General features: G+C 42.2%; 1 protein-coding gene and 1 long non-coding RNA gene across 2 annotated transcripts in view; one reads left to right on the top strand and one right to left on the bottom strand.

The window, feature by feature from the left end:
- Positions 1-25,909, bottom strand: part of LOC125899724 (zinc transporter ZIP10-like) — a 33,095-nt gene that overhangs the window by 2,554 nt on the left and 4,632 nt on the right. Inside the window, 9 exon segments of the mRNA XM_049594213.1 lie at positions 1,054-1,134; positions 2,637-2,945; positions 3,026-3,134; positions 3,324-3,488; positions 4,730-4,905; positions 13,046-13,223; positions 14,100-15,289; positions 15,292-15,380; positions 24,468-24,549. Coding sequence (XP_049450170.1) covers positions 1,054-1,134; positions 2,637-2,945; positions 3,026-3,134; positions 3,324-3,488; positions 4,730-4,905; positions 13,046-13,223; positions 14,100-15,289; positions 15,292-15,380; positions 24,468-24,549 — 2,379 coding nt within the window.
- Positions 10,368-14,077, top strand: LOC125899725 (uncharacterized). The gene is made up of 4 exons (XR_007450762.1): positions 10,368-10,680; positions 12,799-12,867; positions 12,999-13,145; positions 13,666-14,077. It is a non-coding gene; the product is annotated as an uncharacterized LOC125899725 (long non-coding RNA).

Raw genomic sequence — 25,909 nt, 5'->3', positions numbered from 1 at the left:
ATGCTCCTGCCTGCTTCTCTAAACTCCTAACATCTACAGTAGGTAATACACTGACTATAAACAAGTGCCCACTTTGAAAGATCTGAACTAACCCTTTAAAACAGCTAAACACTGAACATGATTGCAGTGTTAGTTAAACCCAAAGTGTTTCATCGGCCTCCATCATATAGATGCTTTTAACAGAGGCAGATTTTTCTCTTCGTTACCTTAAACACAACAATAACAGTAGGACAGGATGCCGCGAGTCAACACAAGGGGGAGCAGGCAGACAAACGTAGGCCATTATTCACTACTTCATACTCTTGCCGTAATTGACACTGCTCTATTCATCAAGCTCACAAACGAGGCATGGAAACTGCGCCACGACAAGACACATCATTAGTACTGATCTGCTGTGGATGGCCCCATTGTCTGTCTTTTTCACCCCGCTCTCGCCACCTCTTCCTCACACTATAAACAAACAGGCGGAGGAGAGCACTGTGGAGTAAAACGGAAAAAAAAACACTGCTCGCAACAAAAATGTTCATTGTTGCTGAGTCAAACTGAATCAAATGGGTCCTTGGAGAGAACAGATTTGAATGCAAATGAACGCACCGGCAGCTGTACCGTCTTTGAGCCTGACTGTATTGAACAATGTGTGCCAGGCACGGTACATCATCTTCACTGACAGACACGTTGACGAGCCATTTCGCCGCTGTCAGACAAAAAGCCATTAATCGGGGAAAAAAAGGGGCATTTTTTTCCGAAGTGAGGAGAAGAGTGATGATTATTGACACCGCTGGGTTTTTAACAAGTTCCAAGGGACCGAGGGTCGTGAGACTCCCTCGGATTAAAGTTTCAGTCTGACTGAGAGAAAGAGCTGTTTTGCATGAGGCAGTGATTTAGACACTGGTTATCATTATGTGAGCTAACTGCAAGGCCTTCACAATACAGCTTTGTTATACTTGTTGAATAAATGAAGTGTGCAGCGTCTAGTGTGTAATGAGAAAATGACTTGTTTTGTTTAGTTTCTTTTCTTTTTTTTGACACTTTCTTTTGTTGCGCTCCACTTACCAAGTTCATGAGGTAATTCATGGCAGAAAACAGCCACTGATGTACTGATGCCTCCTGTCAGGTTTGCACTGAACGCTGCGCCTGTAAAGACAAGTTGAGGAAATCTTAGGAAGGAGAAATATGTTTGTTCGCTATCGTACTGAAAGATTAATACCACTCTCATGTCATGTCATAGAATGCATTTAAGAAGTGGGGGCAGCCTCCAGGTCTGCATTCTTTCTAATGGCCAGCAGGGGGCAAATCACTGGTCATATAAAGAAGTCTGATTGTATAGAAATCAATGAGAAAAGGACCCTACTTCTCACCCTACCCTACCTCAATAAATACTTACCTAATGAGTTTATGGTCTCAATCGCCAGTTTCAAGTCTTCTTCAATACAGCATGACACTGACTTTGTAAATTATGGTCCCCCTTTAGAGTAAAATAGACCATAAGGCAGGATATGCTTTAGGACGTGGCTACCTTGTGATTGACAGCTCACATATAGGCATAGCAAGGTGTATCCATGCCAACTTCACCCTCTCATAAAAACATTTCTGACTCCCAAAAAACCCAAGATAGTGACGGCCAAAATGCCGAACTCCAAGCTTCAAAATGGTAGCCCACAAACCAACAGGTGACGTCATGGTGACTTCACCCCATTTCATTTACCACTTCATTAATGGACCCCAGGAGGGCTACTGGACTAGCTGATGCTCAGGCGTTAGCCAATGGGGATCCTTATAAACTAAACTAAACTAAACTAAAGTTATTTATATAGGCTATGGTTTGTACGGTTAAAGTGAAGCTAGATCCAGTATTCAGTTAACACAATTGCTGAAGACATGGGAAAACAGTTAGCCTAAGCCACACACAATGACTTCCTGGGGTATCTTTGTCATTTTGTGAGGTCTATATATAGTTTACCCAAGACCCCAGGAACAACGCTGGGCTCTGAAGTCCATTTTACATAGTGGCAAAACATGGAATTACAACTTCCAGGGCCGTCTTGTAATGCCATTGGGCCCTAAAAGACTTTTTCCCTTAGACCTACACTGTGAAAAAGATGTCTGTACATCAGTGGATACATTTTTTTGAGCGTCACAACCCCCGCAAAATGACCTGTTTCACTGTTGGGATTTGATCCATTCAGTCAGTTAGCATTTAGCAGAGCTACATGATTAAATCATTTTATCCCCATTCAAGTTAGCGGAGGGCTAAACCTGAAGTTAGCTGCTCGGCTACTGCAAGTCTCTGGCGTGCTTACGCTATGAGCCTCACAGAAGATCTGGGAAATTTCCAGGAAATCAAACTTTTTCAGCTACATGCACCACAGAGTAACTATAATAGGAATAAATGGAGCCCTGCCTCCCATACTGCATCCAGTTGTCTTTATACATCCATAAGTTTACTACATAAACTCTTAACACAGCAGTTTCTTAGGGATAACAAAATGAGGCTGAAAGATTTGGAAGAATTCCAGTAAGTGACCTTGAGCTGAGAACTTTTGTCAAACTTCTGTTAGTGGAGTAACACAGGAATTCCTGGCTTATTTATCTTAAGTGGATGCAGTGCTGATAAAATACCAGAACCTCCTACTAACCTATAGCCAGGCCGTCACTGAAGTTATGCATGCCATCGCCCATTATGACCATCCAGGCGATGCTGGCTATACCAGCGTCCTTCATCTCCTGGTCTGAGTGGCAGTTCCCACCGTGGGAGTGGCCGTGGCCGTGTGAGTGTCCGTGCCTCTTGGCCTTGCGTCCGTTCTCCTTGGTGGGTGACAGGGGGTCTTGTAGGGGGTTTGTTGGCGCCAGCGGCGTCTTGTTGGTGGGAGAGTCAGGCGTCTGGAGCTCTGTGAGCTGCGTGTCATTGTGACCATTGTCGCAGGAGATGGCGGTGTTGTCGGGGTCTGGAGGATGGAGGAGATGTTACAGTGACAGCTGAGGCTAATAAAGCGCTGTAAAGACTGCATGACTGAATACTCCTTACCCTCACTGAGCGGCTTCAGGTGCAGCCACTCCGCATCTGAGCGCCGATTTAACTTGTGATCTGACAACTTCCTGCCAATCTTGCCCTCCTCACTCGTCTTCTTCATGCCCTGTGAGCAGACACAGTTTGATGTTTTATCCACAGAAATTCAATACCTGTCTGTATCAACAAGAACCAAAGTCAGGGAACACAGCAGACAAAAGCAGCTGCTTGTGAGAATAAAGTGTCCTGATCACAGTCTTGCAACAGCAAGATTCAGCCTACTCCATCATCCACAGCTGGGTCATGTTCATCTTACCCCGTGGTCTTTGTAGTGCTTAAACATGCCGATACAGTGTTCGATGATGAAGAGGAGGTAGATGCCGGCCAGTGCCGTTAGGCCCTTCCATACTCCATCAAAGGCTGTTGCCAGATCAGTGCTGTGACTCTTCTCAGACGCGCTGTGGTCGTGCTGCCCTTGAGACTGCAGACAGGAAGAGAAACAGAGGACGACTGAGAGAAGGATGGGAGCGAGGGAGGAGGATCACACATTCATCAGTACATAGATTTCATTTCCAGGAGTCACACAGATCGAATCCCTGATGCCTCTTACTGCTGAGACAAAGAACAGAATAAGTAGTGTGGGTGAAACGGAGGATGGTTGATGATCACTGAAAAACACTGTGTGACTGTCATGGCACATGATCGACTTGGTGCGTTAGACGTGTACTGACAATTGGTCAGAGGAAGAGGAAGTTGATGGTTTCAGTATTGCTAAGTGCTAAATATCCAGAACAAGGTCAGCAGTCAACAGCATGACTCCCAAATGAAATGTTTAGTTATCACACTTTGCCATATTGCTATTTACATTACAGTTTTATACAAATCATTAGACCCATAGGTCAGGTTTAGACCACTTTAAAGGGGACCTATAATGTTCTTCCGTATTTTGTGTCTTATGCTGCCGTCACACTATGAGCGATACAGCAACAGGCCACAAGTCATTTTCAGTGAAAGCCGATGACATGAAGCTTCAAACTGACGCCCAACACTTGTCACTGCGGACTAGCGGCTAGCTATGCTATGCTAGCATGTGATATTAAAATGGGGCTTTGACAAAATACAAACTAAAGATAACGTTAGGTCGAGATGGTGACAAGTAGCAGACGCACACAAGCCTGTCACGACATAACTACTTTAATGAGCGTTTGAGCAGCTCTTCAACGTCAGCTCTGTGATAATGTAGCTGGTCACACTGCGTGAACATAACATTATACAGTGTTTAGTGTTACAATGAAGGTTGATCATATTTAATGCGGCCAAAGTTTCACAAAATGTGGTTAATGCACGCAGATGTGATGTCAGCTTACAGAGACAGGTGCTAAACAGAGCTCGCTTAGACAGAGGGTGAATACAGGTGTTCCAGCACAGACAGTACAAGGAAAATTAAGTGTTTCAAACATTAAAGCATGTAAACATGCTACAGTAGAAACCTTAAACACAAGTATGAACCTAAAAATGAGCATAATAGGTCCCCTTCAAGACAATTTTTTAAGGGTTTTATACATGCCATCCCTGATTTCTGTCATACATTCAGTCCTCCCAAATGTATTGATATCATCCATTAGTGTGGGTGGAGAAGACAAAAGCGCATTTCATGCTGTAAAGACTCAGTGGCTGCTCTACAAAGGGTCTCCACTGTTTGTCCGTCTGTGGTGTACTCACATGGGGCAGCAGATGAAGGAGAGCGTCTCCACTGAGTGTGCCCACTGCCAGCGCCACCAGGAAGGTGAGCAGGAACTTGAAGCAGGATTGTTTGAGGATGGGTACGAGAACAACACCCAGCAGAGACAGCAGGCTGATGATGGTGATGGATACAAACCCCCACAGCCACACCCACACTGGAGAGAGACACAGACAGGGAGAGGGATGAAAGACAAGTATTATTTACTCTCTAGAAAGGGTCAGGAGTCCGGTGCTTGTTAGCCACATCCAGTGTTTTGTAGATGTAGTCTGACTCTTCAACTGTGAAGGGCCATAAAAAGAAGATAACTTCAAATTTCAACACAACACAGGATTGTCAGGATTTCAGCCGGCTCACTTCGTCTTTTAGAGGAAAGACGCTAACAGCCACAGCTTTACCATCACTCGGCTGCTGGCTGAAGGTATTTTTGTTCACATGTGAAGAAAGCTATCCTCTAGACGTTTTCAATCCATGTGTCCTTGTGATGACACATGACGCCTAAAGCGAGAAACGTGAAGTGACATTTCAGCAGAATCCTACCAGCCTCATTTTTCATTCGAGGCCGCAGACATAAGACGTGAAGCAGAAGCGGAGAAAAAGTCAGAAAGGTACACTATCATTTAAACTGTCAGTCCACCTGTCAGCGCAGGACACGTTTCAAAACAAGACCGAGTGGGAGAAACTTCACGATCCTTTCGTCACACAGGACGAAATGTTTAATGTCGTATGAAATTCAATGTCACACCAAAGCTGGTGGTGTGTTCGCTAAAGTGATGCTGGCTGCCTCACTGCTGACATTCAGCTATAGGACATCTACTGACTAGAACACAGTGTGCATGTAATGCACATCTTACAGGCAATTGACTCCAGAGAGGCATCTCAGGAGGATGTCATAACAAACTGTAAATATAGAACTGAAATGAAATGTATTTGCTCTGTTTGTCAAGGTCAAAGGGTTTGACACTGATAAAGTATTTGACCACTACTTAACACTGAATATATTTTCTCCCCACTGCTGGACTGAGGGAGCTTAATTCATCTAAACAAAAGAACCAAAGCTGCCATCCAGCCAGAGGGAAGAAATGACTAATAACAGTAAAAATCACACTGGCAGTCACACTTCCTCTCCTCATCTAATCGGCCCCAGGTGGTGTCGCTTGTGAGGAGATGATCTGAAACATGTCTTATGTCTGACAGAGTGGTCTTTAGAGAGACTGGATCAAGCTGTTACTGTCCCATTACCCAGCTGTAGGATTAAAAAACATTACAAAAAAAAAGTCTCTCTCCTGCCAGCGGTCTCTCCACTCTGAAAACAGGAGGCTGGAGTTCCTCCTGGGGGAAATATTTTAACTGAAGAGGAAGGCCCCGATGCTTAAGTGCTGATTACAGCCACTTGTCATTAGCTTTGGGGAAGCTAGTCAAATCCTGACTCTTATTGCCGCTTTCCATGTGGTGTCTGAAGCCAAAAATCTGAGGCATTTGGCGTTTTGATGATGGTGTTCATCACTCAAAAGTCTCCCATAACTTTCAGTTGGGTGGAGATCTGGAGACTGTGGAGGCCAAGCTCAGATTTTTCAGTGAGCCCATGTGTCATGTATGGAAACACCTACAGTAGTTTTGTCTCCACTTATTTATTCAGTTTTTTCCTTTGTCATTTTGTCACCTGTGTACGTGTTTATTTACTTGCTAGTGGCACTTTCAAGTTTTCTTCCCAGAGTCCCAGAGAGACCCCTTGACTATGCAGTAAAGTCAGTGTACAAGCCACAACTCATCACTGTACACAATCAGGACTCTCTGTACTTTGAATTTAAGGTACAATATTTTAACACGGATGACAGCTTTCTCACGCCCGCTTTCTTGCACTTCCCCACCAGCATGTTAATGCAACACACATTTGTTTTGACAAGAAGCAAATATACAAAATATGCCATTTCAAGCGTTCTTAATATGCACAAAGCACTTAAATGAGATATCCAAGCTGGGTTTGTATTTTTGTAGATTATATTTGCAGCACTGTCTGAGATTCATTTAGGATGGGTGGTATCTCTTTGTATTTTAAAGCAAATGCATTTGTGATCTTTACTGTTTCTTTACAAATCATCATGTACATTTGTTATTATTGCCTTGTGCATTTATTTCAGGCACTACTGCTACAGTACTTTTTTAATAATGTATGCACACAGGATGTTTTGTGCTTTTCTGAGTACAAGGCTGTCTGTACTGGAATAATTACTGCTCATAATATTCCCTTCTTTACCTTTATATTATATTTTAATAATATCTGTACACAATGTGTGATTCATGGCCTGTGTCTCAGCTCGTCTGTGAGCGTGCGCTGGTTCACTCACAGGTTAGTTTGGCCTTAGATATGCAGAGGCCTTAATCGAGCATCCTCTCCCTGCCTGTGAGAAGGTCTTTTTCTCTCTGCTCTCACAGATAAATTAGGAGACTCTGTCTATGGCTAAGGGAGGAAGATAGATAAGACTGCCAGGTGCCCATGTATAAATACTGTATTGTTGGAACAAAGGATCTGCTTTAATGTTATTCTTTAAGTTATTTAATTGAAGGAAATTCCACAACACAGGCACTGTACATAATAAAAAGAACCCCATAGTGAGGCATTACTAAAGTGGAATTTATGCGTATCAACAGCTCTGTGCGTAGCCTACGCCATTGTGAGCAAAACACTCCAAAACACTAGTTGGTGGTAAGGTTTCTGTGAAGTGCTGTAAAGTTAAGTTGATTCAAAACACACCCAAAACACACAGTAAACATGGCTTACTAGTGATAATGTCAAACACAAGTACACAATTTGGCTTCACCAGAACTCGCAGCATTTCTAGACAAAGCATTTGTCTTTTATCCTCACAAATTCAACATGCTAATGTTATTAGCACAAGTCTATGGCATTTTATATTGTATAAATTAGCCTAGCAGCCAGCGGACTTTTCCTCTTCTCATATGAAGCCAGGGAAAACATTTAACAAAGTTAATGTAACAAAATTCAGTTCCATTACAGCTCAGAAGGTTCACTGACAAAACAACTGTCTTGTACTAACCATGTTTTCCTAACAAATACAACGTGCTAAGATTATTAGCACAAGCCTATGGCGTTTTACATCGAATAAATCAGCCTAGCAAATAGCAGAGATTTCCTGAAGCCAGGATGAATCACACAAGATTTAAAAAAAATGCTATTTATTAAATAAAGCACAATAAAGCATAAATTTATTTTTATGCTTTATTGTCTTCACAATTTATTGTGCCTTATCTGTGAAATAAAAGTAAATAAAAGCTTTGTCTCCACTGAGGGAAATTGTTTCAGCTTACAAAAATAGCCAGGAGGTCTGTGTCGCTGCGACGTATAGTTACATTTCTGGCGCCAGGCTACAGTGTATGGTGCGTATACTGTCGATTCGATGCAGAAGTATAAATCCCGCTTAACACTGAGTAAAATGTGGATGCAGGATCTGTGTCTACAGATTCTCCATACATATTAAGATATCTGTTTACAGAGGTTAGACAGAAGGTTAATAGAAAGGTTAAATATCTTAGACCACATACTAATAACAACAACGTGACAGTATTTTATATGACAAGCATTAATTAAATGTGAAAGCATCATAAGCTGATACAGCTAGTTTTCCATAAGAGCAAAGCCATGCTTTATAAGTAGTGCAGTGGACCACACCCATCACTCTCTGCTGCAGCTACATTAGAAAGTACCAGTTAATCCACTGTGAGTGTTGCAGCGACAATGTCATCATTCGGAAGGACAAACTGAACAGGCTGAATTCATTTCCTCATCATGAGTGAAAATGTCTTTAATAACCCTCACCTCCTCGTTCTGTTGTTGCCACCATTTTCAATGTGCCTTACAAAAGTAAAAGGTGCTACAGCTGACTGCTTTCTTATTTGTCACATCAAGCGGAACTTCGTGTAACCCTGAGAGGCAACTGTACATCAGCCAGACAGCACATCACTGCGGGTCCTTCACACACACACAGCTCATCTACTTCTCTATCTCATTACCTGTATGCCGTTGTGGTTTTGTGTGTGTGTGTGTGTGTGTGTGTGTGTGTGGAGACGTGGAGGTGTACAGGAGGGTTGCGGCAGGGACGATAGAAGGCAGCGATAAGGGAACACAAGATAGGAAAAGGAGACCGACCGGTCTGTGTCTTCTCCAATTACGCATCTCCTGTGAGCCACGGCTCAGAAAAAAAATGGCCCAGGGTGTCGCTTAGGCTCTCCTAATTGGCACAGCGCAAAAAGAGAGGGGAGTGGGGGACCAGAGAGAAACCAACTGCAAAATTTTCCAAGCTCCCCCACGGATGCTGGCAGGAGGTAAACGAGAGGTAGCTTCGCACCATGTGGTGATGCCTATGGTTGACTCTTTGTGCACAATCGCAGACAATCTAGCCGCTCTTGTTTTCCACTAATGAGGAGCCATTCCTGCCCTTTTGACTCATTCGCGCTGTGCACCTCGTCGTCATTACCATTTTTATGACTGTTTGCATTGGTGGCACACTGCTGCCTCAGGCACATGTGATACAGGTATCAGCAGAGGGGAGTGTGTGTTTAATAATTAAAGATTTAAGAGGGCGTACAGTTAGGGAATTCCTCCAATCTCACGGTTGAACCTAAGTGCCTGCTGCTTTGACAGTGTTATTCCATCCTAAAAACTTTTGCAGCTTTTTCTTTTGTCATAAAAACGGCACTTTCTACCTCTAATTAAAAATAAATCAGGTTGTGCTGAACATCTCATGACCCCAAACTTTCTGTGTTGTTTACAGTGACAGCTCCCAAACTCCTCGCCTACTTTGCAAAACTACAATCCAATTATACTGCAGGCATAATACAGCACATGAGAACAAATGTACCAGGCGTAAATGCAGCATGGTTAAACTGATTATCATACAGAGATCACTATGCATTTTCATTCTAGGTGGCCATGTGTTATCTGTTCTGAGAGATTTACATGTGGACTCATAAATGCACAGTACCAGAAAACATACGAAAGCAGCAGCCTTTTCTATGGTCTGCTATTTTGTGTGTGGGAACTGTGATGACTGGTCCTGGTTTGATTTGTGGCCAGCTTTTATGGCTTTAAGACCTTTATTTCACGACCTGTAACTCATTAACTTTAAAACACTGTGATTTTATCATTTGCATTCTCATAAACGGAGAAACACTGCAAGGACCCAGAGCAGGGTTTAACTCTGACCTTCATTCTTTATAGCTGATCTTTCAGCCTCTTTCAGACTTTTTCAGAGTTCATGCACATAGGCCCACTCCTTTGCGGCCCACTCCTTTGCGACGAAAATTACTTATTAACAAGGGAACGTCGTAGACACAAAGCACCCGACACAAAAAGTGCAGCAATTAAGTGAGTGAATGATCCTGATTCAGAGTTGAGTTAAAAGCCGGCTGTGATATGGCAAATTCTGCTACCCATTCATTCAAACATTAACTTTCTTCCAGTTAATATGACCCAAGACACACATGCCAGGCTGACTTTTTCTACAGCGCTCTTAATACATTTACTGCCTATCAAGTCCTGCTGATGGCCATTACTTATGCATATGCTCGCTGGGACTTGTGATTGACTGAAAGAATTAATCAATTCATCATTATGCTAAATACTTGCGGCGTCCACAATCACATCTAAAAATAGCCAACATCTTTTTTTTTTCCACTCATTATGTGGTTGATAGTAGCACAATCACTCTTCTTAAAAATGTGGCTAAGGGGTTATTCTCAGTGCTAGCTGTCTGAACTGAGAGTCATGTCAGTGTTTTTCCACACCGTTCATGCCTTCATCTGCAAGCGGATGCATTTGTCTGCAGTTTATCTGACAGGGCAAACTAGAAATCTAGGTTTCTGACGTATCAGTTACCAGTCTGAGTGCAAGACCAGATGAGAAAATGAGCAGGTAAGTGCAAAAGTTAGCATCTGTGGTCCCTCTGTGTCTATCAGTGTGCCCATGAGTAAGTCATTGAGTCACAGGCTGCTCCTGTTGAGCTACAAAGTGGGCACGAAGGAACACCGCTTACATTTAGCAGTTTCTAGAAGTGTACAAATATGAATAAGAAGCACGACTTCCTGAAAAGAAACGCCTGTGGGTTTTGAGTATAACTGAAGGTTAAACAAAGGTGATTGTGCTGTGATAAGTCTGTGGTAGTGTGGTTTCGTACTGGCAAAGTATTATCGAGATTAAAGAGCTCGGTTAACAACAAACAGGAAAAACACCTCTTTTATTCTGAGACCGTGCCACAGTTTTGTGTGACTGTAAAACTCAACCTAATTCTTTCACCGATGTTTCTCCAAACCTGCCATCTTACATTCAAAGACATTAGACATTACGCTTTCTTCATCTGTAAATAAAAGTTACTCGAGCGTTGGTGTTGTAGAAATACAAGAAGCTTGAGATGAGTCAGCAGCAGCCTACTCATAGGTCTGTGAGCTGTGCTCTTAAAGTTGCACAGACTATTTAATATCTTGTCTTTTTAATGTCAGTGTTATAAGTTATGATCTGGTGAGTGTTCACTGCTGCTCTGGAGAGCAGAAAATTAGAGGGAAAAAAACTGCCCTATCTCTGTACTGAAAATGAGAAAAGATGGAGCAAACAATGGTTGGGATACTCAGGAGATTATGGTTATAATTCCTGATATGACTTGATTATTTCAATAAACGTTCTATTATGCAGGTCTGCCACTCTTCCCAGAGAGAGCACCTCCAGGTTATACATCCTGATAGCATCGCATTTTAAACCCAGTGGTTTATAGTGATGTCCCTGTGGTTTCCTGCTTACGAAGATAGCTGCTCTCTCTGGCCGATGGCACCAGATAAAGACAGTAACTTACAGCTGACTTTTTTTTAAAACTTTCATAGACCAAATATCTATCACTGTTACATTAGTTGTACTGTAAACTAAACCATTATTTAAACAGAATATAATTTCATTCAATGTTTATTTTATTTTTATTCGTCCACCTTCTGGCTTTTGTTTTCTGAGGTAAAGTCACTGTCTGAGGTACGCTCACAGTCCTGATGATATCACTGGATTATTGGGTTCCGACTACAAAACAACAATCTACTAAACAAATAAACTGTGATTATGCACTGATGGGTTTGACGGTACTGTCTGTTACTTGATCCACTGTGCAAATAAAGTTCATTGTGACTCTGTTTGGCCAAAATATCAGTGATAAGATTACAGTTTTCCAAGACTAGTGATAACTAAGCATTACATTTTTGTTGCTTTGCTGTGCAGTGAGCTATTGATGTTTAAAATCCATATGAAGGGTAAAAAAAATCTCCTGAACAGCGGAATGTTGTTCAGCAGTGACAGAGCTCTCCAATCTAAACTTATGGCTACAGTGGAAAGCACTTTAAGCAATCACGTCTATGCCGGTCAAATTGATCACTAATAGTGAATGATTATTACAGCCATATTTGTATATTTATTACATGGCTGTTTACTGAACTGGTTTTAAAATGCTGCTGAATATGCATGGGGAAACATTTTCTGTTTCCATCACTAGCAGCCAAGACTTGTTTCTTGATGTTTGAGTGCACTGCAGAAGGTAGCCTAAGGAACACCAAGTTTCGCTGCTGCATCCTGTTGGCTCGTTTTTGGCAGTTTGTCATAAGCTTCAAGGAGACTATGTTTTTGACTGAGAGGAAATAACTTTCTTTTTTCCATCATGACTTCAATGTGCCTTGGGTAGCCAGCTGGAAGCAGACAGGTTACGACGAGGCAAAGTAAAAAAAAATAAAATAGAATTATTGTAGTTTAAAAAATGTTTTCAATGTGTTGTCATGTATGAAAAGCCCTAAGATGGACACTGTAAGCAGACTACTTGATTACTGTAAATAAATTATATAAAACATTTGTACAGGAATGCTTCTGTCTGAAGCTTTTTGATCCATATAAGCAGTTGATGGCTGTCACCAAGATGCACAAACATCACAGGAAAATGGTGTCACTGAAGGAGAGTGTTGTGATGTTTGCGTGCTCTTAATGCAATTTCATTTCCCTTTCATGCAGAACAATGGTTTGGTGAAGAGCTGCAGGCTCTTGATGCAGCTTGGACAAACCTCTAACATCCATAATGAGGTTAAACCCTTCACATTGTCCCTCATATCCTTCAAAACCCAAGTGGGGTCTCAAGTACATTGGACGGCACTCTCAGCAGTGTTGAGTTCACACCAGCTGAAATTACTGTTTGTTTGTTTCTGCATTACAAGTCTTTTCAATTAAAATGGAGTGGATCAATAAGACGCTCGGCACTTACTGGAACTGGCTTGCTCCAAGGCTTCCTGCTCCACGTCCATCTGGTGGTAATGGCGGATGCAGACGCGACTGTCTATCTGGTAGAGCAGGGCAGGACACAGGTAGGTGAACTGGCTGGGGGAGATGAGTGAATCGGGACTCAGGCCATAGTAGGTGAGGAGCTGAGTCAGGTTCAAACACTGGAAGGAGAAGGAGATAGTAACAGTGTAAGGGAAAGAAACAACTGGCTATATTAAAACTTAAGTAATTAAAGTTATCAATACAATAACATAAAAACTAACAGGTAAAACTCACCTCTAAACTTGAAACGTGGCTGTAAAAGCAAAGTATTTGGGCGAATGCATGACTGTTTGAACAATACTGACATTTGAACACTGGAGAGGAGAAGCGGACTGTGCTATAGAAATGGGCTGAAAACTTTCAGTGGTAGTTCCAATTCGACAGCTTTTTAAAGGGCTAATTTCTATGAAACCCAACCCATTGAGACCTTTACAGGCAGAATCAAGAAAGAGTTAACTTTTTAATTCCACAATTCAATTTGTACACAAACTTCCGAGCCTTGGAACCAGATGAATCTGGGAGCTCATGTTTTTTTGTTTGTTTGTTTTTTTGCTCTGGCAGATGCATCTGGTCCCCCTCTCGTTCAGACAGATTTCCAGGCGACTGGCCTTGGTTGGGCTAATCACAACAGTTTACTAAATATGGGACACACTTTACTCAAAATACGTGACAACAACCAAGATGGCTGCAGCTGATGTGGAACTTTCTGATGAAGAACTATTTTTAAATTCTAAAGGCAAAAACGGCAACACTCCTTCATACACATACTGATGCACCATCACAGATCATCCCTGCACACTGTAGTCTGTTCACATTTGTCTGTTGATCAGCGCTATGTCACATTTCATTTCTCTGATTTGTTAAGGTCTCTCCAATTGCACTTCTTGCCACTTGCCACTTCTATGAATCTGTTCATATTTGAAACACAAGCTCTTGATATAGAGCTTCTCGCTTACCAAAGCTAACATCAGTCAGTGAGTTCAAACATGTCTTACCTCTTCATGCTGGTGAGCCGATCCTTCTGGGTGGCCATACAAGGCGGGGACTGGCAATGTGGGGTTGGCAGGCTCTCCTGGTGCTTCTCTCTTATCTTTATGAGAATGGCTGTGACCATGACCATGATCATGGTCATGACTGTGTTCAGATTGATGGTCATGGCTATCAGAAGCAGGACTTTTGTTTCGCCCTCCCTGTCCTCTGCCCCTGCCTGGCTTTCTCGGCTTCTTGGGCCGACTTTCTGTGGTGGCAGGAGAGGACTGCGGCACTTGAGGGACCTGGGACGGCTCCGACTGGGTAGAGGGCTGCTGTTCCTGGCTGAGTGGAGGAACGTCTATGCCTGGCTGCACTTCGGGAACATGATTGTGGTCAGGGTCATGATCACTGTGGTCATGGTCACTTTGGTCGTGATCGCTGTGGTCATGATCACCGTGAGGCTGAGAGGACAGGTCCTTGTTAGAGTTCACCTGTGCCTGCTCATGTTTGTGCTCTTTGTCATGTGCGTGATCATGGGAATGGGCATGATCATGTGTGTCCTGCACATGCCCACCAGAATGTTTATGGTCACTACCCTCTGCTTTGGTGTGATCATGATTATGTTCTGCATCATGCCCATGATCGTGGTCATGATCGTGGTCATGACTGTGGTCATGATCATGGTCATGTCCTGTAGGTACACCAGCAGCTGGACTGGCAGCAGTGGTGTGCTGGGTGCATTTTGTCGGAACTTGCTCTGTGTGTGGATGGTGGGTGCCAGGCTTGTGGTGTGGATGACCATGTCCGTGACCGTGACCGTGACCGTGACCTGCACCACGGCCCTCACTGGTGGATGAGTGTGAATGAAGCCCCTCCTTCATATCCACCAAGTCGAGGTGAGCTACATGGTCATGGCCAAGCTCCTCGTGATCTAGATCTACCACCTTCACCTCACCCAAACCCAAACTAAAAAGCAGATTCTGAAATCCCTGGAAATCTAGCCGGTCTTTTTGGCCGTAGCGTCTGAAGAGCTGCTGGATGTAGAAGCGCTGCTCCTCTTCTAGAGCGTGCTGTTGAGGATTGTTGGACTCTGGGGACAAAGTGGCTCCTTTCACATACGGAGCCTCGGAAATCTGCAGGTCACTGTGGGCGTGGTTGTGGTCAGCATGGTGATGTCCGCCATGCTGATGGTCATGTCCTTCTCCATGGCAGTGGTTGCACTGATGGAATAGGAAGGTGAGCACACACAGGAAACAGAACTTGGTGTGCACGTGGACTCGCATTGTCCCCTTACTTCTGGTCCCCTGCCAACACAGGAAAGTAACAGTATAAGTAACAGCTTAAACAACAAGGTAGACTGTTTTACTGGTGAGTTTATGTTCCTATATAGTGCTCCTCTAAACGATAATTTCACACCTATTTCACAAATGAAAGCAGGTTTTTGTACGTATGGGGTTTTTTTTTGGGCTCTATCAAATGGTTTCATGTCCGTAGTGTCACTCACACTCTGAGCAGCTGTATCTTGCTCCTTATCACCTCACTCAATTCAAAGACCAAGACGGCAAAAGACCATGGTGACTGTGTTACTTATAAATAGTTGGACTGATTAATGACCATGGCAATTTCGGAACCCAGCCTGACGAAGATAAAGCCTTTTTGGGGTAACAACCAATATTTTGGGCTGGTCCGGTGTAGCCACTGCAGAAATCCAGTGAATCCAGTCAAGACTTCTTCTTTTGTGTGCCAGTCATTTCGGCAAATGCAGCTACATTTAAAAAAAGCTAATATAAAGCTAATCAAGCATGAGACAACAGTCGATGGGTTCCTGGTCATGATGTCAATGGTTAACCATTGATCGGTTAACCATTGAGAATATTTTAAACCAGTCAGGTTGGATTTTTTGCTCCTTAGTTTACTGCACTGCACACCACCCAGGTCTGGCAGGAGCTAGCTGTTGTTGGTGCTGCTCATTTGGCCATTACCACTAGTTACGCTGTCCTGACCCAACAGTATTGCTGTAGAACGTGCATGTGCCAACCCTCCAGTCTCCCCCAGCGAGTAATCAGTTCAGTTTTGAGCCATAAAACCTCCTTTAGCATTGTTGATATGTTCCCACCATTCGTAGTGTCAGCACGGCTAGTGGTGCTAACGTAGTAAAAGAAAAAACTGACATTCCTAGTTCAGAGATCAGCCAATGTGATCAAACATGATTGGTCATTACTACTAGGACTGCATACACATGCTGAAATCTATTTATAAAGAATATGGCAATGGCAACTGTAACTCTGTATCATGTTTGGATTTTTTATCAGGTGTGTAAGACAAGTAAAATGTCTGATTTTTCATGTGATTACTCAAAATGCTCTGCTGTCTAGACCTACTGATAAAATGAGCATACTGAAAGTTAGACTGAACTATCACAATCAGGGCTCGACAGTGTGAGCGTTTCACTCACATTTGCGACTAAAAATAGGTGTGTGTGAACTGTAAAAAATATTTAGGGGCACATGTGCTCATAAAAAAAAAATCAGCCGAAGCAGCCTATATTTTTGTCAATAAAAAAATATGATAATCTAACCGCAAATGTTGGAGGAACTCCAGCTGCCTTCCCTCTGCCCTCTTCCCCGTGTGACACGGTTATGGGCGGTTTTCCAAGCCACTGTCGGCACAATGAATATCGTGCACGACGCCAAGGGTAGCAGTGCCGCTTTGTCAGGCGTTGCTGCCCTCTCCATAGACAAACAATGGGACAGCCAGCGCAAAGCGGTTTTACAGCTGATCATGTGTAGAGGCCTTTAGGGACCGTTCGCCACGGTACTGCTGCTGGGCAGGGTGGAAATAAAGCCCTTTTCACACAGAGCGCGCAAAGCGCAGACCTCCGCCAACGAACCCATTCATTGTGTATGTGCTACCGCGGTGCAAGAGCGCGCCGCTCCGCCGCCGAGCTGAGCGCCACGTGCCGCCAGCCTGTGCTCGAATTGAAATTTTTTTAATTTCACCACAACACGCTGTGACAACATCTCGGCGCCGCGTGTCCAATAGCAGAGAAGAGCCTGAAGTAGACCAGAAAGCGGTCACCATGGAGCTGTAGCTCCTGAACGAGCCTGAAGTAGACCCGAAAGCGGTCACCATGGAGCTGTAGCTCCTGAACGAGCCTGTACTCCCCCAAATCCTGTCCTCTGCGCCCTACCCCACGGTGGGCGCCGCGAAAGCTCTGTGTGAAAGACGCTTAAGTCCTGCAGAGTTTCAGAGGACCTGGAGAATGTTTTAGGATAGTAATAACATTATGTAAGATAATCATATTGCAAAGATTGGTTACGCCAATTGGAGGTCACTAAAATTAATATTGCCTCGGTGTGTGAATATGCAAAAACGATGTCGGACTCCGTAGTTTTCTCTGGACCCCTCCCAAATCTGACCAGTGATGACATGTTTAGCCGCATGTCATCATTTAATCGCTGGCTGTCCAGGTGGTGTCCAGCAAACGATGTGGGTTTCGTTAATAATTGGCAAACTTTCTGGGGAAAACCTGGTCTTATTAGGAGAGACGGCATTAATCCCACTTTGGATGGAGCTGCTCTCATTTCTAGGAACCTGGCTAACTTTATTAGTAATTTAAATCCCTGACAACCCAGAGTTGAGACCAGGACTCAGAGTCGCAGTCCTATACGCCTCTCTGAGCTTCTAGTTCAGTTACCCAGCCATAGTTTTCATAGTTTTATACAAACGGTGTCTGTCCCCGACCACCTAAATTATTTAAATCTAAAATTAAACAAAGAGGAGTTGTGCATAACAACCTCATAAAAATTAAAACCTCTTCTGTGACAGAAAGACAAAACAGGAGAATTAAATGCGGACTGTTAAATATCAGGTCTCTATCGTCTAAAGCAGTGTTAGTAAACGAATTAATATCAGATAATCATATTGATTTACTCAGTCTCACTGAAACCTGGCTGTGTCCAGATGAATATGTTAGTCTAAATGAGTCCACTCCTCCCAGTCATAATAATACCCACATTCCTCGAGGCAGTGGCCGAGGAGGGGGAGTTGCAGCCATTTTTAACTCTAGTCTGTTAATCAGCCCTAAACCTAAACTAGATTATAATTCATTTGAAAGCCTCGTTCTTAGTCTTTTACATCCGACCTGGAAAACCTCGCAGCCACTTTTATTTGTTATAGTGTACCGTGCTCCTGGCCCATATTCTGAATTTGTATCTGAATTCTCAGAGTTTTTATCCAGTTTACTTCTTAAATCAGATAAAGTTATTATTGTAGGCGATTTTAACATTCATGTCAACGTTGATAATGACTCCCTGGCTACCGCGTTTATTTCATTATTAGACTCCATTGGCTTCAGTCAGGGTGTACATGAACCCACTCACTGTTTTAACCATACCCTCGATCTAGTTCTGACGTATGGAATTGAAATTGATAATCTAAAAGTCTTTCCACAGAATCCCTCGCTATCGGATCATTATCTGATTACTTTTGATTTCTTTTTACTCGATTACACGCCACTCAGCAACAGTTACTATACTAGAGGTTTATCAGATAGTGCTGTCGCAAAATTTAAGGAAAAGATTACTCCGTCATTAAATTCAATACCAAGTCCCTCAGTAACAGAGGTTTCCTGTATCGACTTTGATCATTTTGTCGATAGCACTGTAGGCTCGCTGCGAACAACACTTGACTCTGTAGCTCCTCTTAAAAAGAAGTTAAAGAAGCAAAGAAAGTTCACTCCTTGGTATAACTCTCAAACCCGTAAGTTAAAACAAATATCGCGAAAATTTGAAAGGAATTGGCGATTAACCAAACTGGAAGAATCTCGTTTAATATGGACAGACAGTCTCAAAACTTATAAGAGGGGCCTCCGCAATGCCAGAGCAAACTATTACTCAGCATTAATAGAAGACAATAAGAACAACCCCAGGTTTCTTTTCAGCACTGTAGCCAGGCTGACTGAGAGTCAGAGCTCTATTGAGCCTTGTATTCCTTTAGCCCTTAGCAGTAATGATTTTATGAGCTTTTTTAATGACAAAATCCTAACTATTAGAGGCAAAATTCATGACCTCCTGTCCTCAGATAGTACCTATCTAACCTCAAACACAGCTGTAAAACCTAATATATATTTAGATTGCTTCTCCCCAATTTCTCTTCAAGAATTGACCGCATTGATTTCTTCATCCAAATCATCAACGTGTCTCTTAGACCCCATCCCAACTAGGCTACTTAAGGAGGTCTTTCCTTTAGTTAACACTCATATATTAGATATGATCAATATATCCTTATTAACAGGCTATGTACCCACCCTGGATCCAGAGGTGTTAGCCAACTATAGACCAATATCTAATCTTCCCTTTATGTCAAAGATCCTTGAGAAAGTAGTCGCAGACCAGCTGTGTGATTTTCTCCATGATAATAATCTATTTGAGGAATTTCAGTCAGGATTTAGAGTGCATCATAGCACTGAGACAGCACTAGTTAAAATTACAAATGACCTTCTGATTGCTTCAGACAAAGGACTGCCTCTGTACTTGTTTTATTAGATCTTAGTGCGCGCTTGACACAATTGACCATCAAATTCTACTGCAGAGACTGGATCACTTAATTGGCCTAAAAGGTTCTGCACTGAGCTGGTTTAAATCTTATTTATCTGATCGTTTTCAGTTTGTTCACGTGCTCATAATGAATCGTCCTTACGTACCAAAGTTTGTTTTGGAGTTCCGCAAGGTTCTGTGCTCGGACCAATCCTATTTACTCTATATATGCTTCCTTTAGGTAACATCATTAGAAATCACTCTATAAATTTCCATTGTTATGCGGATGATACACAGCGGTATTTATCGATGAAGCCAGAAGAAAGTAATCAATTAACTAAACTCCATAACTGCCTTAAAGACATAAAAACCTGGATGAGCACCAATTTCCTGATGTTAAATTCAGACAAAACTGAAGTTATTGTTCTTGGCCCCAAACAAGTCAGAGACTCTTTATCTGATGACATAGTTTCTCTAGATGGCATTGCTCTGGCCTCTAGCACTACCGTAAGAAACCTCGGAGTAATATTTGATCAAGATTTGTCTTTTAATTCTCATTTAAAACAAACCTCACGGACTGCATTTTTTCATCTGCGTAATATTGCGAAAATTTGGCCTATCCTGACCCGAAAAGATGCAGAAAAATTGGTCCACGCTTTTGTTACCTCAACGCTGGATTACTGTAACTCTCTATTATCAGGTAGCTCTAGTAAGTCCTTAAAAACTCTCCAGCTAATTCAGAATGCAGCAGCACGTGTACTAACAGGAACTAAGAAACGAGATCATATTTCTCCTGTTTTAGCTTCTCTGCACTGGCTCCCTGTAAAATCTAGAATTGAATTTAAAATCCTACTGTTAACTTATAAAGCTCTAAATGGTCAAGCTCCGTCATATCTTAGAGAGCTCATAGTGCCTTATTATCCCACCAGAACACTGCGCTCTGAGAACGCAGGGTTACTCGTGGTCCCTAAAGTCTCCAAAAGTAGATCAGGAGCCAGAGCCTTCAGCTATCAGGCTCCTCTCCTGTGGAATCATCTTCCTGTTACGGTCCGGGAGGCAGACACCGTCTTCACATTTAAGACTAGACTTAAGACTTTCCTCTTTGATAAAGCTTATAGTTAGGGCTGGCTCAGGCTTGCCCTGTACCAGCCCCTAGTTAAGCTGACTTAGGCCTAGTCTGTCGGAGGACCCCCCTATAATACACCGGGCACTTTCTCACTCTCACTCTCTCACTCTCACTCTCACTCTCTCTCTCTCGTATTCTATTACTGCATCTTGCTAACTCGGCCATTCTGGATGTCACTAACTCGGCTTCTTCTCCGGAGCCTTTGTGCTCCACTGTCTCTCAGGTTAACTCATATCGCAGTGGTGCCTGGACAGCGTGACGTGTGTGGTTGTGCTGCTGCCGTGGTCCTGCCAGATGCCTCCTGCTGCTGCTGCCATCATTAGTCATTAGTCATACTTCTACTGTTATTATACACATATGACTATTGTCACACATGTATACTGCCAGATATTAATACATACTTTCAACATATTGTACCGCAGTAGCCAGAACTATAACTATAATATTATTACTTTCAATAATGTTGTTGTAAGCTACTGTCATTACCTGCATATCTCTCTCTCTCTCTCTCTCTCTCTCTCTCTCTCTCTTTCTCTGTCTCATTGTGTCATATGGATTACTGTTAATTTGTTATGCTGATCTGTTCTGTACGACATCTATTGCACGTCTGTCCGTCCTGGAAGAGGGATCCCTCCTCAGTTGCTCTTCCTGAGGTTTCTACCGTTTTTTTTCCCCGTTAAAGGGTTTTTTTTGGGGGAGTTTTTCCTTATCCGCTGTGAGGGTCATAAGGACAGAGGGATGTCGTATGCTGTAAAGCCCTGAGGCAAATTGTGATTTGTGATATTGGGCTTTATAAATAAAATTGAATTGAATTGAATTGAATATAAGATAATAACATTAAAGACAAAATTAAATTACAATACTTTTTCAAAACTTGATGATTTTACCTTTCTGTACATTTTGTATACAAATTAATTAAATAATTTTGCTTGTAAATGTCTATTTGCATCATGTTTATTACGGAAAACACTTTATTTGATCAATTTACATTGTGCCCCTAAAGTTCTTTGTGCGCTCCTTACTTTTTCAACTTAGGAGCACATGTGCTCCTTGGGAACAAAGTTAGCGTCAAGCCCTGACAATATTCATATTTTTCTGACATTGATTTCTATCTGAATATGGCAAATATGTGCAAATATCACACAAAATAATCAAATTGATGCAAGGAAGGCCAATGCAAGGAACTATGCATTATATCAGGAACATAAATCTTCACGTGTGAAACATTTGGGATAATTACTTTGGACTTTGGACTTTTACAACATAATAAAATCACCTCAATAAAATTCCATTTAAAAGTCATTACTTTTAGTATGTATTTGCTTAGTTTGTGTTTTGAACTGCCTCCTGTGTATTTGTTGATGAGTTTTATGTATTTTAAATGCTATTCTAGGGATGGCCATCACAAATTAGCTTAGGCTATAAATGCCGTGGTGTGTGGGTTTATAAAACATATGCTAATGCCTATGCATATTTGCTCAAAGTAAATTTACAGCACACTCACAATGCTAATGGTTAAAAGACAAGAGGCAGAGTGATTGCTTTTACTTTGACTTTTGTGTGGAAACACTGTAAAAACATGTATGTAAATAGAACGACCAGTATCAGATTGAATAATCCAGAGGTAATTAAATCAGTGAACAATAGCAGCCTTAAAAAGCCCAATCAGAGCTTCCCTAGCAGTGATGCACACTGACATTCACCCATTTCAGTGTCACAGGGTCTGCATTAGTTCACATGTTCACACGCACAAAAAAGATTAATAAGTCTGCATAAACACCGCCTTCAAACCACCTAGACGGCTACCGTTTAGCTTAGCATAACGGATCTAATAACTGAATCGGGGAGCCTTCTGGAGCACAATAAACTCTCTACTGAGAATTGTGTAACAAATTGCTTGTTTTCCCCAACTCTAAAAAGCCTGAAGCAGCAATATCATTCCAGTCAAATGATCCTCATAAGGTCTCTTGTGAAGCCCGTGGGTGGTTGATGCGTGAGGGGTGAGGGTGGGGGTGGAGGAAGAAGAGGAGGAGGAGTAAAGTGAGGTCAGATGAGGAATACTGCTGGATAATGGTAAAATGGCACACAGCGGAGACCAGACACACACACAAACACAAAGGCCTTTGGCAGCCAGCTTGTTAGCAAAGTTTATACTGGATTTACAGCATGTGCATCTTGAGGGAATAGATTTGTGCTGTGCAGACTACAGATACTGGGCTAAATGTTAAAAACAAAGAGGGTGATAGATCCTCCTCACAGTTGTCAAGGCGAGTAACAACAGATTGTACACTGTCTGCTTGTGGGAGCAACAACAAGAGAAAAAGAGCACAGTATGTCCACATTGATTTCTTTCTGGAAGCAAGAAATTCCAAAACAAACTCAAAAGAGAGGACACAGAGAACGAGTCAAAGATCACTTAAATACCACTGCACAAGAGCCCCATTTAAAAACAGAACATATCAGTGATAGACTTACAATGGACCACTGTTACTTAGTGTTTTTGGGAGAGCGTAAAAAAAGCACACATTTATTGCTCTAAAGTGAATCATCCAACAAAAATACACCCCTAACAATATATTTGTTTCACCCCATGAAAATATTTTACAGAGAATAAAAATTCAAAAAGATCCAGCTGGGCTTTAAACTAAGCTCTTGTTTATCCTTCAAAGCTTTGATCATTGTGCAGACGACATCAACCGCTTATCAGCTAATAACTATCAGCCTGTTATGGACTTCCTTCTTCAAATATAACAAGATAAAAAACTTTTGCAGAAACAGTTTTCACTAATACTGTTTAATTTCTACGCAATAAAATACTTGATGTAATATTATATCATTGGTAATTTATTTGTCACCCATCATATGACGTTGCTATGCTGTCACTCTTTTGCACACGCTACAGTTATAAAACAGCCAAATTAAACCCAACTTTTACACTTTTATAATGAGCTATCCAGGTTGTAAACTGGAAAGCGCAACTTAACACCTTTAAAAACTGTAAGCAAATCAACCATTTTAATACCACATCAAATAAAACCGGTCACTTAACACCGACTTCATTCTGCTAAGTTACCTTTAGAGACTGGAAGTGAGGCTACTTACCACTGTGTGCCCTTGGAATGGGTGGTGTGTGAAATTAAGTTTGGCCAAGGAGCAAATGATGCCGTACTGACTCAAGGCTGCAGACGTTAAGTGCGGTTACAAGCCTACTTCACGGCTGTCGACAAGACAGTGTTTATAAACATGAGACAGCAGTGACCTATGAACCTCACAGCAGATAGGTTGGGGCAAAAACCAAGGACCTATTTTTGAGAGCACACCCTCTGAGCAGCTACAGAGTCTGCTGTGTTTTCCTGATTAGAGCCTTTGTTGTGTTTGGCCTTTAGGGGAAACAAGAGAGTGTCTACTTAACATGAGAATTTAATCGTGTGTCACTTAAACCACAATCTATAAAATAAGCATTACAAATCAGTTTTTAATGTAACTGGATTTTTTCCTCTGTATTGAGACTAAAAATGATCTTATTTCCTGTGAACAATCACAACTTCATACCTTAATGAATGAAAAAATAATCTAGTGGTATGTTTGTATCAAAGTGATCTTAATGCAGGAAACAGTGTGTTATCTACACTGATTTAGAGAGCTGTCACTGATGCAATCACAATTTGTTTCAGCACAACAAGACAAGTATAAATTGCACAGTGAAACACAATAACTTGGTATCTCACCGTAATACGTCTCCTCCTGCTTGGCCCCCAGTTCCTGTGCTACTGTGTAAGGGTTTTTTCCAACTCTTCTGAAATATGCACTCTGGAAAAATATTACAGAGGACAGAGAGGTGAAATTCTGTATCATCCAGACACCATTTTCACTTCAAGCCAGTACAATATTTTACTTACACACTTATCTGACAGAATGCTCATAGACTGGGTATCTTAAAAAAATTAAGATACCAGTGCCAGTCATAGCACCCTTAAGGTGATTAATGCCAACAGTGCTTCATTCGATATCAATAATGTGAATGGAGTGACGTGTGGTATAGTCAGACTTTGGAATATTTTTGTAGCATCTCCACCCGCTGTATTGCCAACTACATCAAAAGCTCTGCACTCAACTTCCCCACACCACACACTGTTCTGGTTGTAGCTGCTGCTGAGGGAGTTTGAGCCCAGGAACAGTGGGTGAGAGTCATCTGACTACCCACAGTTACAGGGATAACTGTTAGCATAAAACAGCTAAAGGTTAGGGTAAGCTAATAGTTATTAACAGAGTCAAGCCGTTTCGGTATCAGGGTGAATTTGCGGGATCATTCAATGGCTCTACCTTAGATGTAAGCTGCTGCTGCTATGTTAGCTCCTGCTTACCCAGCAGACGTTGAACTGGGTTCGCTGGGAGGAGAGCAGCTGCAGAGACGGCAGCTACTGAAAGTCAAGAGACAGGACCATCTGGGATCAGAACCCTGACGCAATAAGCATCAAATCCAGGTATCGTTTGACTGGAAGCGTTTCAGTACTACTTGGCACTGCATAATTTTCAGTCAATACCTCAAAAGTAGGGTGGCACGGTGCTGCAGTGGCACTGTTGTCTCACAGCAGGAGGGATCCGTGTTTGCACCGCCAGCCGGCTAGATCCCATCTGTGTGGAGTTTGCATGTTCTCCGCATGTCAGCAGGGGTTTTATCCAGGTTCTCTGGCTTCCTACCGCAGTCCATGCAGGTTAGGTTAATTGGTGACTCTAAAAATTGGCCGTAGATGTGAATGTGAGCGTGAATGACTGCTAGTCTCTGTGTGCCAGCCCTGTGATATAAACCATCCATGGCTGAGAATGAATGAATGAATGAATGACCTGTGGTCATTTACAAACTGCAATGGCAGTAGCTTCAGCAATATTATAGGGAAAGCGTATTTGTATTGAGGTTACAGATTAATACCTCAAACCTGCATAATGCCAAACAAAAAGTTTGAGAAATTTTAAAGGTACTTTTATGGATATTTTGAGATTTTGCTTTTTAATAATTGGTCACTCATGACCTTTATTTGGCTACCAACTTTAGAAGGTGGTTCTGTTTTTTCCTGCCACTACCACACCCTTCTCGCCCAAACGATTTGAGCATAATCTGGTTATTTATTCTGGGATTCACCATATAAAGTATATGCATAGTCACTTTTTA

This window comes from Epinephelus fuscoguttatus, linkage group LG13 (genome assembly GCF_011397635.1).
Source record: "Epinephelus fuscoguttatus linkage group LG13, E.fuscoguttatus.final_Chr_v1".
Classification (NCBI taxonomy): domain Eukaryota; kingdom Metazoa; phylum Chordata; class Actinopteri; order Perciformes; family Serranidae; genus Epinephelus; species Epinephelus fuscoguttatus.
The sequence above is the reverse complement of the archived record's forward strand: the minus strand, read 5'-3'. Positions and strand labels throughout refer to the sequence as shown.